The sequence below is a fragment of the Nannospalax galili genome, unplaced genomic scaffold (genome assembly GCF_000622305.1).
Source record: "Nannospalax galili isolate Female #2095 unplaced genomic scaffold, S.galili_v1.0 scaffold426, whole genome shotgun sequence".
Taxonomy (NCBI): domain Eukaryota; kingdom Metazoa; phylum Chordata; class Mammalia; order Rodentia; family Spalacidae; genus Nannospalax; species Nannospalax galili.
Window position 1 is genome coordinate 116,812 of NW_008354494.1, and position 16,194 is coordinate 133,005.

At 38.0% G+C, this 16,194-nt stretch overlaps 1 protein-coding gene and 1 pseudogene across 1 annotated transcript; both read left to right on the top strand.

Annotated features, from left to right (window-relative positions):
• Nucleotides 1–431: 431 nt before the first annotated feature.
• Nucleotides 432–1,382, top strand: LOC103748896 (olfactory receptor 2AG2-like). The gene has a single exon (XM_008851678.1). The coding sequence runs from the start codon at nucleotides 432–434 to the stop codon at nucleotides 1,380–1,382; it is 951 nt and encodes a 316-aa protein (XP_008849900.1).
• Nucleotides 1,383–2,171: 789 nt separating this feature from the next.
• LOC103748897 lies at nucleotides 2,172–15,475 on the top strand (annotated as a pseudogene).
• Nucleotides 15,476–16,194: the final 719 nt, after the last annotated feature.

Genomic DNA, 16,194 nt, shown 5'->3' on the forward strand with positions numbered 1-16,194 from the left:
CACTTGGAAATTCATATTTAAAACATGTGTATGCCAAAAACTAACTGAAATATTTATGCAGCTGGATGAAAGTTACTCTAAAAGTCATGATTGTGAGAACAGTTCATTCAATTTAATAGAGAAATTTAATCTTTCTGGAAATATATATCTTCAGGTTTAATGTCTTATGTAGTTTATGTTTTATGAGTTGGTTTAATATTAAGCTATTAATGTGTTAGTTGTTCTACAGATGCATGGGTCTTTTTTGAGGCAAAGTTAAAAGTTAGAAATTTTAAAATCACTAAGCACAACTATTTAATAGTGAGAAAAATATACCGTTGTTTGAATTATGGTGGGTATAACAGAGACTTGTGTTCGTATACAATTACAGTGTATATCATCAAATTTGATTTAAGCCATTTGTTTCTAGGCAACTGAGGACACCACACAGAATGGATATCTTGAATTCCACATTGGGAAATGGCTTTCTCTTGGTGAGCATTCTGGATGATAGTGGCGCTCCTGAACTGCTCTGTGCCACAATCATGGCCATGTACTTCTTGGCCCTGACCAGCAATGGACTGCTGCTCTTGGTCATCACCATGGACACCAGGCTCCACGTGCCCATGTACCTCCTTCTTGGGCAGCTCTCTCTCATGGACCTCATCCTCACATCAGTTATCACTCCCAAGGCTGTCATGAATTTCCTACTTAGAGACAACACAATTTCCTTTGGGGGTTGTGCCCTTCAGATATTTCTAGAACTAGTGCTGGGTAGTGCAGAGGATCTCCTTTTGGCATTCATGGCCTATGACAGGTATGTGGCCATTTGCCAACCTCTGAACTACACAACCCTCATGAGTTCTAGAGTCTGCTGGCTCATGGTAGCCACATCATGGATCCTGGCATCCATGAGTGCACTAGGATATACCACTTATACTATGCAGTATTCCTTCTGCAAATCCCGACAGATCAGACACTGGTTCTGTGAAATTCCTCCCTTGCTGAAGTTGGCTTGTGCTGACACCTCCAGATATGAGCTCATGGTTTATCTGATGGGTGTTATCGTGTTACTTCTCCCTCTTACTGCCATCCTAGCCTCCTACACTTTAATTCTATTTACTGTGCTCAATATGCCATCAAATGAAGGTAGAAAGAAGGCCCTGGTCACCTGCTCTTCCCACCTGACTGTTGTTGGAATGTGGTATGGTGGTGCTTCATTCATGTATGTCCTTCCAAGTTCCTTCCACAGTCCCAAGCAAGACAACATTAGCTCTGTTTTCTACACAATTGTCACTCCCGTTCTGAACCCCCTCATCTACAGCCTGAGGAATAAGGAGGTCACTGGGGCTGTGAAGAGAGTCCTAGGAAAACACCTGTTATCAGCCTGCTCTAAGTGCTAGGTATTTCTAATATTTACCTTCTAAATTTAATTTCACCTCAAAGTCAGAAGACTTCTGTTGTGATATTGATATTCCTTATAAATTCAATACATTAAAAACTCTATCTTTCAGTAGAAAAGTATGGAGTGTATCTATCCTTTGTAAATGTTCTTTGAATCTTCTCTTAATGAGGTATTTATAAGATAAAGTTTATACTGTTTAAAATTATTCCACATTGTCTTTAAAAGTTAATCACAATTTCACAATAGCTGCTGAGTATAGAAGATCTAAAGGACATCAAAATCTGGACATATACCCTGACCTTTATGTCCATTTTGGACCAAAAACAAAAATTTTCAAGTGTCTGACTCAGACATTACTGAGAGAAGATCCCTGAAATTTGCAGAAATGTGAAACCAGCTAATGTTAGTAACAATACTGAACATATTCTTTTTTTCCCCGGTAACCTCCCTGGTTCCTTTTCCTTATTCTCATTCTTGCAGTTACATCTGAATACACTGAATACATACTCACATACAGGGATTTGGTGCTAGGATCCACAATTGAGGGAGAACATATGTAATTTGTTTTTTCTGAGTCTGTGTGTTTTACGAAATGTTCTTCCCTTCTCCTTTCTTGGGAGGCTCTCGCACGTGCTCTCCAAGACCCCATGGCTCACAGACTAACATAAGACACTCTTAGTTTGGACTTTGTACCGTTTTATGACTTTGGAAGGGAGTGACTTACAAAGAAGCAGCTTCTCAGAACCCACACATCATTCAAGTCCCGCCCAAAGATCCATTAGCGTTCATGCACTGCACCTACAGTCTTGAGTGTCCCATCACATGTCCACACCCCGCGGAACGCTGCAGTTGGCCAGTGACCTCCGCACACACTTTTCTCTGTTCCAATCTCACAGCAGTGGTAACTCTCCGCAGCTAACTCTCTGTCTCCTGGGCAGCTCCACCACTCTTCCCAGGGTGTTTCTCCTCTTGCCCTTAGCTGGCTTACTCTTTTGGGAGGAATGAATAATGTTCAGGCTATACTGTGTTACTTCATGTAATATAATAGTTTCTAGTTCCATCTATTTATCTGCAAATTTCATGATTTTGTCTTTCTTTACTACTAAATAGACTGCCATTGTGAAAATTATGTAAAACCAAGTTTTCATTATCCATTGGTCAATTGACGGATACTCTAGGTTGCTTCCATCTCTTAACTTTTGTGAAAAGAGCAGCAACAAACATGTACAAGTGTCTCCTCAGGCCCTGCTCATATGATTCTATGGCAATTGTGTCAGCATATACAAGTCCCATGGAATCTTTGGCAGATAAAAACCCAGCATAGAGCTGGAGAAATGAAGAGTAGACCCCAATCTTAGCTGAAGGAATATTGAAAACTGATCACTGCTAGGTGAGGAAGAACTGATCTTCCTAAAACAAGGGACTCTTCAGAGGTTGACTAGATCTCAGTAGATGGACTTGAACTGGAGAATGTCTGGGGACAATGACTTGACACAGTGGGCCTTAGCATGGATGACAGAGTACATGGGTTCCAGTGATGGGGACTAAGGGAGGAAATACACAATTTCTGTAGGAAATACACAAAATTTCAATAAAAACAAATAAAAAATGTTGACCATGACCATTCTTTCTAAAGTCCAGTTAGTAAGGTTTTCATAGTGTTTGCTCTTTTCCCCTTCCCAAAGTATCAGCTTTCATCACCTCTGTGAGTCTCTTCTGTCTTGTACAATAGATATATTTGTGTACATGTGTGTGCATACTATTCCTTTTTACTCTTTTTTTATTTTATTTACAGTGATGGGAACTGAACATTAAATGTGAGTAATGTAAACAACAATTCTGAATAATGATATGCTTTTGCATTTTTTTCCTAATGATGTCTTGAAATACATCAACAGTTGCAATGGATCCATGTGTTTGTTATGTGTACTTGATTTAAACATTACATAATGTGTGCATTTTTAAAAACACAGTATGATAGACAACCATCAATATGTAAAATTTTACAGTTTTTCTATCAGTTAAAACCTTATTCATAATTGCTACCATCAAGTATAGAACTGATGACAATCCTGCCATGGATATGGGGTAAAGGACACTTAAATATTATGGGTAAGCGTGTAAACTAATACATCCTTTATGGAAATGAGTCTTTAAGTTCATAAAGAAATTGGCACAGAATTAACATATGACCCGGTTAAGACCTCTTTGGGCCTATACTCACTAGAGTCTATGTTCTACTGCAAAGATGCTTGCAAATTCATGTTCATTGCTGCTCTATTCACAGCAACTTTGAAATGGAATCAGTATAGACATCTATTAATGTAGGAATGGATAGTGTGAATCTGGCAATCAGATGCAATGGAATTCTATTCATTTGTAAAGCAAAAACTAAATAATGAAATTTGCAGGTACACTGATTGAAATGGAAAAAACCCTAAACTAATTAGGGTAAATCAGAACCTAATAGAGAAAGGCTTCATGTTCTCTCTTATATTTGGATCCTAGCTTTGAAGATTTTATTTGTGTTTAACTAGAGTACCTGTAGGGCTGGGTACTAGAAAGGGGGTATTGAGAGGCATGCTCGAAGGGATGGGGGATTAGAAGAACATAACTGATAGAAAATTAGAGAGAGGGAATACTGAGGGTAAGCAGGGAGGGGCTTAGGGAAATTAGAAGGAAAAGGGGCAGATTAATCAAAATGAAGGGTTTAAGAAGAGGCCACATGAAGCCTATTATCTTGTAACTCAATTAAAATTATGATCAAAAAAGAATTTGAATAAAAAATACAAATTTGTAATAATTGGAATAAAGAGCACTGTTACTTATTTTCTTGCAATCTTAAGTGCACTGTACTATAGAAAGTGTTGTTGCTATATTCAGAAATTGGTTAACTGTTTCCTGTTTTTTTATTCAAAATAACATAGTTTCATAACTATTTTATTTATAATGCAGAAAGAAAATATTTTTAAGTTGGTGTTATAGAAGTTTAAAACACGATAGTGGTTATCATAAGCAGGAGAGATCTAGGGATAAAGACAGGAGAATAGAAATCCTTATCATTGATGGTTACTGAGTTACAGTTAGATCACAGCAAGAGGTTTTAGTGTGCTCCACAGAGTAGGGTGGATGTGTATCATAATATTTAGTGGGACTTTCATATGATGACACCATTACCATGTGAAAAAACTGTGGCAGTTGATTACTGCTAGGTGAGGAACAGCTGATCTTCCTAAAACAAGAGACTGTAGATAGGCTGACTAGACCTCAGTGGATGGACTTGCACTGGGAAACATCTGGGGACACTGACTTGGCACAATGGGCCTTAACATGAATGACAGAGTATGTGGATTCCAGTGGGGGAGTTATGGAAGGGTGCTGGTGGGGACAAAGGTACAAAGATGATTAAGATTGTTTGAGATATTCTTTATAAAATAGACAAAAAAATCAATAAAAGCAGATTTTAAAAATGATGTTTAATGGTTTTCAAAACTCCAAACAAAAATTTTCAAAGATTTTACCATAAAGAAATGGTATTTGAAAGGATAAATATATTTAATCTAAGTTAAATGCTATATAAATGGATACATGTAGGGAACCATAACATACAACAACATTGATACATACAAATTTTATGCATCGTAAAGTCTTCTCATCCAGAGACAACTACTACACACATTTAGAGTATTTTCTTACATTTTTGAGGCAAACTTAATCATCTTATCAATTTGGTTTGTGCAAGGGAATGTTTGTTCACCTGTTAGTACACAATGGTGTTTTTCTCCACATTTTATGGTGGTCATAGAGAGCAATGGTAAAGACCTCCAGGTTTCCTGGCATTGAAGGAGATTAGAAATCAATGACTCACTTTCTTTTATAATTTTGAAAATGTACATATCATTTTTAATCCAAAGTATGTAATGTAGAAATTATCATAATAAAATCACCTATTTTGAAGCATTTTCATGAAGATTTAGGAAGATAGTAAGGGGCTGGAGAGATAGTCCTGTGGTTAAGAGCACTGGCTGTTCTCTTGCATAGGACCTTACTTGAGTTCCCAGCACCCACATGGTGCCTAACAACAGTATTTAACTCCAGTTCCACTGGAACCAACACAGCTCCTCTTGCCTCCATGGGTACACTTACATGCAAGCAAAACACATACACATAAAATAAAAATAATAAATAAAATAGATTTTATAAAAGGAAAAGTTGTAAACACTAGTGCATCTAGTGAGGCATTTGGAATATAGTGATTACATCACAAATTTTAAATGTTACGTGATAAAATTTCCGTAAAGTTTTAAATAGTAGTATACTGTATCATAATGATGTTTTGTAATATAACTAGTTAATTCATGTCTATAAAATATTTAATGTTATATGTTTCTTTTGTGTTTTTTTAAAATGAGCAATGACAGTCTCCTGGGTTTTAAACTATCTTTTCCCTTGGGATAATTCTTATGATTAGAGTTATGTAAACCAAGGTTAAAAAAATCAATGGAATAGTCTTCACATCAAAAAATTTGTTTTCCCAAAAATGTTAAATCAGTTAATATTTAATGTTTTCTATTTAATATTGTATAAAAGTTGTAGTAATGTTAGCTATAACATTTAAATCTATTTTATAGTTTGCATATTTTGTACTTTTCATTTTACGTATTTTTGAACTTCAACATTTAGGACACAGCCACTCTGATTACTATAATTATGGTAATAATTTATTGAAAAGTTTTCATTTAACATTTTATTATGTATTTTTGAATTTTTAAAAACAATTATGGAATTTTTGTGTTTCACCAAATATACTTTGTATATATTTAGACCTCCTCCCAAATCTGCAACCGCCTTCATGTCCCCTGCATAGTTTTATGCACTCTAAGAGATAAATTAAGGTCTCTTGAGAGTCAAATTAGCGTCCCCAAATGCACTTCCTTGTGGATCTGTCCATTGGAGCCTGGATAAACTATCCAATATCACACACTTATAGAAAAATGACTTCTTTTCCCAGTGGCTATTCATCACCAATAAAATTCCTAAGCTCGGGTTGTGATTTCTTACCCACTTCCCCATTTCTATGCTGGGATTTTGTCTGGCTTGAGCTTACATGGGACTTGTGCATGCTGTGCACATTGCTGACAATGGTAGCATTGAGCATAAGACCCATGCCAACTCATTCAGACAAGGGCCCAGAGTGGAGCAAGGGAAATGGGCAGCAGGACAACCCCAGCATGAGAACTGTTGGAGACTGATTACTACTGGGTTAGGGATAGTAGATATTAGTTAAGATCTCTAGATCAGCTAACTGGACTCCAATGGATGATCTTGCACTGAAGGACATCAGGGTACAAATTCTTGACCAGGTAGGACTTAACATGTATGGTGGAATGCATGACTTTTGGTGGTGGGGGTGAGGGGCATGGATGGGAGAGGGGGTCTAAATTTGATTGCAAACTGTTGTATGAAATGTACAAAAGCTCAATAAAAATATTTTAAATGAATCTTAAAAATACAAAAGCAAAGCTTTTATATCATAATATTTTATTGATTCATTGAGAATTTCATAAAATGTATTTTGCTTATATAGAGAATTCCTCTCTAAGAACACCTTCACCATCTATTTATATGTATGAAATATATAAGATTTTTGAAATCATGTCAGTTCACCTAATAGGCTTCTGATTATTGCTGTGGCAATATCCTCTATTATTTAAGCAGTCTCTTGGACTACCCTGACCAAAAATTCGAAGGGAGGTTTCTCCTGACACTGTGTTTCTTGTTATATAGCCTTCAGGTATACACATGCATTCATGTTTATATATTGTATGTGCATTTCTCATTTTTTTGTGTTAATACATTTTCCTCTGGCTTTTCACACCACTTAAACTGTATCTTTCCTCTCTCTTTCCATGTCTAATCTCTCTCCTCCCTCTCCAGTTACACTACCCCCATTGTCCCCATTTTCTTCTTGATAATACTCATATCCTCTTATCCCCCCTCTCTTTAGCTCCTTACCCCCACAGTTTCTTGTATGTCTTTCACTCTTCCCTTCCCAATTGAATACCCCCAGCCCTACATGACATATCTACTGTGAAACCTCTATTCTTAAGGCTCATGGAACCCAGTAAAACTGGGGAAAGATAGAATAGTAATACATCCCTCAAGTCTCAGCAGTGAAACTTTCTCATACAACAGAGTGTGATGCACACAGAAGACCACAACTGGCAAAGTTTTAGAGAATAAATGACTGCAGAGTGTGTGTCCCTAGATAGCACTAATATTACACTGCACTCAACCATGGCTGGGGGCCCACTGCAGAAGAGAGGGCAGAAAGATTGTAAGAGCCATGGATGGCATATGAACATAAGGAAACAGAGTCCACATGCTCCTGGGAACTTGCTCATATGAACTTGCAGCAATGGAGACAGTGTGCAGAAGACACTTGCACCAAGGAATATCTTGGTACAAATACTGGACTGGATAGGCCTTAACATTTATAACAGAATGCATGAAATTCGAGGTGGGGGACAGGGGGTGGGGGACTATGGAGGATGTGGATGGAGCCTTACTTTGCAGGGCAAGGGGGCCTAACTTTGATTAATATATTTTGTATGAAATGTACAAAACCCAATAAAAATATACATATGGAAACTGCAAACAATAGCCTGGTGCATGGAAAACATAAGCAGAGACTTTCAGGCCACTGAGAACTTGTTCGTATGAACTTTCTGAAATGGTAACAGCATGCACAAGAGCCATGCTAACTTAATCAGACAAAATTTCAGCATAGAATGAGGGAAATGGGCATCAGGCTCCAACGTTAGCCTAGGAACTATTGGCAACTGAATATTTCTGGGTGAGTAGATTTTCTTTAAGAGAGAGACTTTAGAAAATTTGACTGAACTCCAGTGGATGAATTTGCAAAGAAGGACATCTGGATACAAATGCTTGATTGGATAGGACTTAGTATGTATGGTGGAATGCATGAGGTCTGGCATGTGATGCTACGGAGTGCATGGATGGGGGAGGGATCTAAATTCGAATGATTTATTATATGAAATGCACAAAAACTCAATAAAAATATTTTCTAAACTGAAGACAATACTCCCATTTCAAAGCATAGCATTTTCTTTTTTCTCCTTGTCAATAAAACTATCTTAAATCTACCTTAAGGTTGAAAGTTTATAACTCTGAGAATTAAAAGAGAAGCTCTCATATCTTTTTCGATTCTGAGTTTCTAAAATGCACACTTTCTAAGTTTATATCTTAAATATGAAAAATTACAATTTTCCCATACATAGGGAGATTAGAAGAGTAACTTAAAACGTCATTATTATGCATGTTTGCTTACTCAACAGCAATAAACCCAGAAAGGAGAGCACTGGCTGCCACTTACTTAGGAGATGTTGCATTCTTCATGAATGGATATAAAGGCAAGCCTAATTCTCCTCTGAAAACTCATTTATAAAGGCATCTAGCTCCAATGTGTGAATACTAAGAGTAGCTAACATTTACCAAATGTGTGAAAGGTACTTTTCACTCATACTGGAGGAAATATCTTATAGAAGGAAACAATAGGCTTACACAGTGAACTTATAAGACAAAGGTGAGCAAAAAGAACTTTTCCAATTCTTATTCCACTAATAAAAGTATAGAAGTCTGTAGAAGGAATTGGTAATACTTTGGCTTATATTCAAGAAAGAAATACTGCCTGAATGATGTTCCACTTTCTGGTAAATGTGAAAACTTTTTTTTCAGTGAAGAAATAAATACATCTTGCTTTGTTTCTAAAAATAATAATTTCCAATACTTTTAAAGCTCAATGTGCCTTTAAAATAATCTAAAGTCCTGGCTCTCTGTTGCATGAGGGAGCTTTATTAATGAGAGTTGAGCTATTCATTAATGTCCTCTTTACCCCTTGTTCTATGTTCCTCAGGACTATTGCAGAAAAGGGGGCAGAAATATTGTAAGAGCCGGGGAGGAGGTGTATGATCATATGTAAATAGAGTCTTACAAGCTTCTGGGACCCTGCTCATATGAACCTACAGTAATGGTGTCAGCATGCACAAGACCCATGCAAACTTCAGCAGACAAAAACCCCAGCATAGAACGATGGAAATGGACAGCAGACCCCAATCTTATCTGAAGAAATATTGGCAACTGATTACTGCTGGGTGAGGAAGAGTTGATCTTCCTAAAGCGAGGGACTCTAGATAAGCTGACTAGACTGTTGGGAGCTGTTAGTCTATTATGTACATTGAGCTGTGGCAGCCTTGTTTACTGAGTTTGTGTTATGCACACAAGTACCTAATCTACCTAATCAGGAGGAATGTGTTTACCTAGTCTGCCTCATCAGGAGGAATGTGTTTATGTGGAGAGCCTCACAATACCTGACCTGGAGGCAATAGTGGTAAACAAAAGGATCAAAGAAGACTTTGAAGTATCTGACCACTCCTTGACCCTCAGATACAGGTGGGAAAAACAGCTGTTGAAACTAATTGAGTTCTTCTGTACAAAAGGGTAGAGCTGAAATAAACCAGGGCTGCAGTCACTACTGTCAGCCCTCCCAAGCATCTCTTCTGTCTCTTGTTTTCTCTTTCAATCCTCACTCCCCCTTTCAGGTACTGTCTGTCTTGGCCAGCTGGCACCAGCACTAGACCTCAGTAGATGTATTTGCCATTAGGAATGTTTGGGGACACTAACTTGACACAATAGGCCTTAACACAAATGACAGAACACATGAATTCCAGTGGGGGGCTATGGAAGGATATCAGTGAAGAAGGAGATATAAAGATGATTAAGAATGATTGAGATAATCTGTACTTCACACACAAAAATTCAGTTAAAATGAATAAAATAAAATAATAAAAAATAAACCAAAGTCGCTTAACTGTATTCTTCTTTAAATAAAAACATAAGGGGCTGGACAGATAGCTCAGCAGTTAAGAGCACTGACTGCTTTTGCAGAAGAACCAGGTTCAAATCCCAGCATCCACATGGAGGCTAACGACCATTCATAAGACTAGTTCCAGGGGATGCAATTACCCCTTCTGACCTCTGTGGGTATTGCACAACATGGGTGCACTTACATACATGCAGACGATACACTCATACACATAAAAATTACTTAAATTTTTAAAAAATAATAAATAAATAAATATGTTAAATGGCTTGTATTCCAAGATGGAAGAACAAAGACATAATCAAATCAAAACAAAACTAAAATTATCAGTGTAAATAGCTCAGTGTCTGACATCTGGGATTCACTCAGTATCTTCTGGGCTGCAAAGGCTTGGGAAGCTCCACTTCTCTGACTCTGTCATCCACAGCACAGAGTTTGTCTCGTAGATTCAGGATGGCTCCAATCCACACATACCACTGTCCTTGATGGCTGTCCCCAAGTCCTGGCACCTCTAATATATCCTGAGGTTTTTATTGCAACTGAAGCTGTACATTCACCAATGGCCTCATATGGTACTAACTACAACGCTTTCAATTATGTAGTTTTCATACCATCCAAAACAGCACATCTGGGAAACTCTTATAGATTACCAAGTTTGGAAGCCAACTTGACATGTATCCTTAACCACCTCTGGACTACAGTTTCTGTGTGCTCACCTAAGGAGCTACTTCTCACAAGATTTTACCCTTATGATGCTGCTCTGATATTCATCACAGCTGATTTTTCAGCTTCATTTAACCAGCATATGTTGTCCCAGTAAAGTACAATGGTAATACTTCTACAGGTGTTCAATTCAAGTATATCACAGGAGCAGTCCAGATACAGGCTTTGTAGACTTCTCAAACTTCCTTCTGAAATTTAAAGCATAATAAGTATTGCACACTTCCTGCTATTTTGGGATCTGGAAGGAAGGCATTATTCTTAACTTCAATAGGGCCCCTTCAAATGATCTGCTTAGGATCATGTAGCCATGGATATATCACAGCTTGGAGATTTGACCTATCAAATTTCTCTTCCTTAAGTTTGATAATCCAAAATTACTGGAGGGGAAACCACCAAAATCCTTCAAAACCCAGGCAACCCCAAGGAACATTAGATTCTGGGTATCTGACTTCCCCTCTCTACTTGTAGAAAGCTTTGTTTCTCTATGTGAGTGTGTGTATGTATTAAAGAAATATGTAGTAGAGTGTGTGTGATTCATTAGTTCTAAATGGTACCACCCCAGGCAGGTGATTCTGGGTTCTACAAGAAGGCAGACTGAGCACAGACTGGAGGAGCAAGTGAGTAAGCAGCAGTCCTCCATGTTCTGTGCTTCAGTTCTTCCCTCCAGGTTCCTGCTCTGAGTTCTTACCTTGGTTCCCCTCATACCTTCTCTCCTTAAGTGGGATATGAAATATAGTAAGCAAAGTTGTAATTGGGACAAAGAGATGCAGACAGGGTCACTCCAAACAACCCCTACCTGGCTCTATTGTCACTGGTACAACAACAAGTCTATCTTGTCCTAGGGTTTGGTTTGACAGTTCCATCTTCCCAGGGAACATGACTGTCCCTGAAAACAGTGCTCTTGGCAAGTGGGTTTCAATGAATTCTCTCAGCAATATCCCTGGCCTGCCATTTCTGCACACTTCAGCATGAAATAGACTGAAGGATCTGAGGGCTTGCTCTGCCACATGGTCTTGCCAAGGACCTCCCTAAATAAAGAGATGGTTCAGAGAACTAAGCACGATGGAAGAAAGTTTTGTAGAATATCTCTCAAATAATCAAAAGGTGTCTCATTGCCTCTGTGAAGGTTCTATGTCCCACCTCTCTCCTATGCCTCTTGTGGGGGCTATTACCAGCTGTAGAGAGATAGGAAATGACAAAATCTAATATCAGTTCTTCAATAATTGATATTTATGTAGCATCAGCACTGACTAATTAGACAGTCACATGAATGTTCCAGTATTTTCCTCATTTCTACTCTTTCATGCATGTGCTCAGGTATGTACGTACATGCATATTCTCTGACAACGGGGTACAGTCACAGAATTCTGGGACAATACCCAGCACCTGTGTCAGCTACCACTGCTCTACCAGTCCATTCTGACCTCTCTCCCAGCTTGTTCCTTAGTGTCCTCCCAGTGTTCATTTATTCACTCATTCCACCAGAAAAGGTTGAAACGCTGCTCTGGAATTTATCATTTTATTTTTAACTTTAGGAAATGAAATGTGAGTTTTCATTTGCTGAATACAAAAATAATGTACACAAGAAAATTGCTGCACAAGTGTACAAGTAATATAATATCTGGTTAATATCCCATAGGGCTGGGACTAGGAGGCTGAATGGGAGTCTAAATTTGATTAAGTTCTATTGTATGAAATATACAAATACTCATTTAAAAATAAAAATAAATTTAAAAGTAACAAAGATTTTTCTGATGATTTTCAATCATATTTATTAGAATTTGCAAATATCTTGTTAGCGCCATACCCGGCATGCTTCCATAGCATATAATTCATGTTTCTCCTTAATTACGATATTTACATTTGAATCAGTCATTTAGCTCTGTCAGTTTTAGGAGTGGTTTAGTGCTTGTAGGTTTTTCTTTGTGCAATTTATTCTCATCTGCTTAGGATTCTCTCATTTCTTCTTTTTAGACACTTTTACACAGCTATCTGTAGTATTATATTTAGTGATAAATTATGTAGTTATTTTAGTTACTATGCTTTTTATTTTAAATTATCATATATACATTGTATAAACTTATATACTTCATTACAAAATTGTCCTACAAGTGTCTTATGTATTTGAACATATTTCCAACCTTCCCATATTCTTGTTCTTGACCATCTTTTCTGTCTTTTTCTGGTCCTCTTCCACTTTCTATGCTGGCTACACAAGGAAATGCAGATCTACTCAATCAGAAATTTAAAAATGAGCTTTCAGTATTTCATTTAGAGTTACATAGAAATCTAAGATAGCCAGGTAGTGTGCACCTATAATCTCTGCAATAGGGCAGCCAAGGAAGGTGGATTCTGTGCTCAGTGGTAGAAGAAACTCTACCACTCAGAGCTCATTCAAAGATAGAAGAGCTCAGGAAAACGAGCCAGGAAGCACACCCAAGAGCATTCATTAACTTACCAATTTCTAGACCACTCTTTCCTGGGGAGGTCATTTCAACTGGGAGATAAGTCCCTGGGTATGGGATAATGAGAAAAACAGGGTGCTCCTGGACAAGCCCAGATTACCTCTGGTCTAGAGTACATTTAGGTGGGACACAACAAGGACTGTTTGACAAATCTTGGCATTTCTACTTATTTCATATAAACTTGATCTTTACACCTGGAAAGCATCAGGAATAAAGAAACCTGAGCATTGAGAACCAAGAACAGTCAGAAAACTGAAGCTAGTAGGTTTCCATTTGGCAACCTTTCATGTGGAAACAGTTTCTATTCCTTCTTCTTAGATGTGAGAACTTGAAAATATCTTCTTGCTATGTAGGAAACTACCCAAAGACTGCCAGCTGCCTTGCTGTCCCCACTGCCATCTCCAAAGCACACCTGCAGATGAGAAGAAGGAAGAGGACAGCCCTGACACCTGACACTGGAAAGATTCCATCCATACTTAACCAATTTAGCGGATGGCAATTAAGCACTGCTGAAGTAACCACATTGTCCTCCTTCTTGTACTAGAATACCCACAATCTTCAAGCAGCCCCAAAGAACTGGGGGAAGGCAGACAGCTAAGCTTATCACCACCAAAGGTAAAAAAAAAATTGTCTCTGTTTTAATAAAATGTGTAGGTTTTAAGCATGTTATAACACTAAATACAGTCCATAACAAACTCTAAGAACTCACCCCAATATCAAACTCCCTTGAGTTTTGTGGTCCATTTCCATTTCAATATTTCTATTTTCTTTTATTCTTTAAAAAAAATCTATAAAAAATCAAGTAAGGCATAAAATTTGCACAATAGATTACCCCCAAGTTCCACTTTCCTGCTAGATATCTCAATACCTGTCTTGAGATCATTCATCAAGATGAAATTAAATGGCAGAAATTTGTACATAAAGAAGCAAAACTGTTTTTAAGCAGGAAAGGTATTATCTTGCTGCCATGTTGGTTCACCCAATGGGCCTATGCTATTACATAACTAAAGTGCGTATTAGCAAAAGTTAACTGAGTCCTTTGTTTCTAGGCTGTTAAGGGGATCAGCACCCTGGGAAGTTGTTTTATCTTGGTGGAGATTTTTAATGGCATTGGCTCTCCTGACCTGCTTTGTATCACAATCATAGCCATATACATGTTGGCTATGGTCAGCAATGGACTGATGCTTCTGGTCATCACAATGGACATCAGGCTCCATGTGCCTATGTACATCTTACTTGGTCAGCTCTCTCTCTCATGTATCTCATCCTCACATCAGTTATCACTCCCAAAACTGTCATGAGTTTTTTGCTCAAAGACAACACCATCTTCTTTGGCCGCTGTGCCTTTCAAATGTTCCTGGAACTGGCACTGGGTTGTACAGAGGAACTCTTTCTGAGCTTGATGGCCTATGACAGGTATATGGCCATTTACCAACCTCTGAACTACATAACCATCATGAGTCTAAGAGTCTGCTGGCTCATGGTGGCCGACTCATGGATCCTGGCATCCATGTGTGCCCTAGGAAATACAACTTATACAATGCAGTATTCCTTCTGCAAATCTCGACAGATAAGACATCTGTTCTGTGAAATTCCTCCTTTGCTGAAGTTGGCTTGTGCTGACACCTTGAGATATGAGCTCATGGTTTATTTGATGGTGTTATCATGTTAATTCTCCCTCTTGCTGCCATCCTGGCTTTCTATGTTCTAATTCTATTTACTGTGCTCAATATGCCATCAAATGAGGGAAGAAAGAAGGCCCTGGTCACCTGCTGTTCTCACCTGACTGTTGTTGGAATGTGGTATGGTGGTGCTTCATTCATGTATGTCTTTCCAAGTTCCTTCCACAGTCCCAAGCATGACAACATTAGTTCTGTTTTTTACACAATTGTCACTCCCGTTCTGAACCCCCTCATCTACAGCCTGAGGAATAAGGAGGTCACTGGGGCTGTGAAGAGAGTTCTGGGAAAACGTCTGTTCTCAGCATGCTGGTATTTCTAACAGTTAGCTTCTAAATTTAATACCTCATGAAAGTCAGAAGATTTCTGTTGTGAAATTGATATTCCTTGTAAATAGAATACAGTACAAAAACTGTATCTTTCAGTAGAAAAGTATGGAATGTATCCATCCTTTGGAAATGCTCTTTGCGATCTTATCTTCATGAGGTATTCATAGGACCAGGTTAAACTGTTTAAAATTACTCTTCATTGTCTTTAAAAGTTAATCACAATTTTACAAAGCTGCTTAGTTTGGAAGGTCTAAAGGGTATCACTATCTGGAATTGACCTTAACATTCATATTGGACCAAAAAACCAGAGAAAATATATTCAAGCATCTGGCTCAGACATTACTGAGAAAGGATCCTTGGGAACTGCAGACACGTGAAACCAACTAAAGCTAGTAAAAATGTTGACCATGACTGCTTTCTCTAAAGTCCAGTGAAGAGAGGTTTTCATGGTGTTTGTTCTTTTTCTCTTTCCAAAGCATCAGCCATCACGGCTGCCCTGAGAAATGCCATTGTTTAGATTGCTTCTGTGTTGTCTGGGAGGTATGTTTGTATATATGAGCGTGCTTCTGTGTGTGTGTGTGTGTGTGTGTGTGTGTGTGTGTGTGTCTTTGTGTGTAGCTGTGTCTGTGTCTTTGTGTATACTATTCCTCTTTTCTCTTTATTCTTTTTTATTTACACTACTGGGAATTGAAAACTTACACTTCTGTTTTAT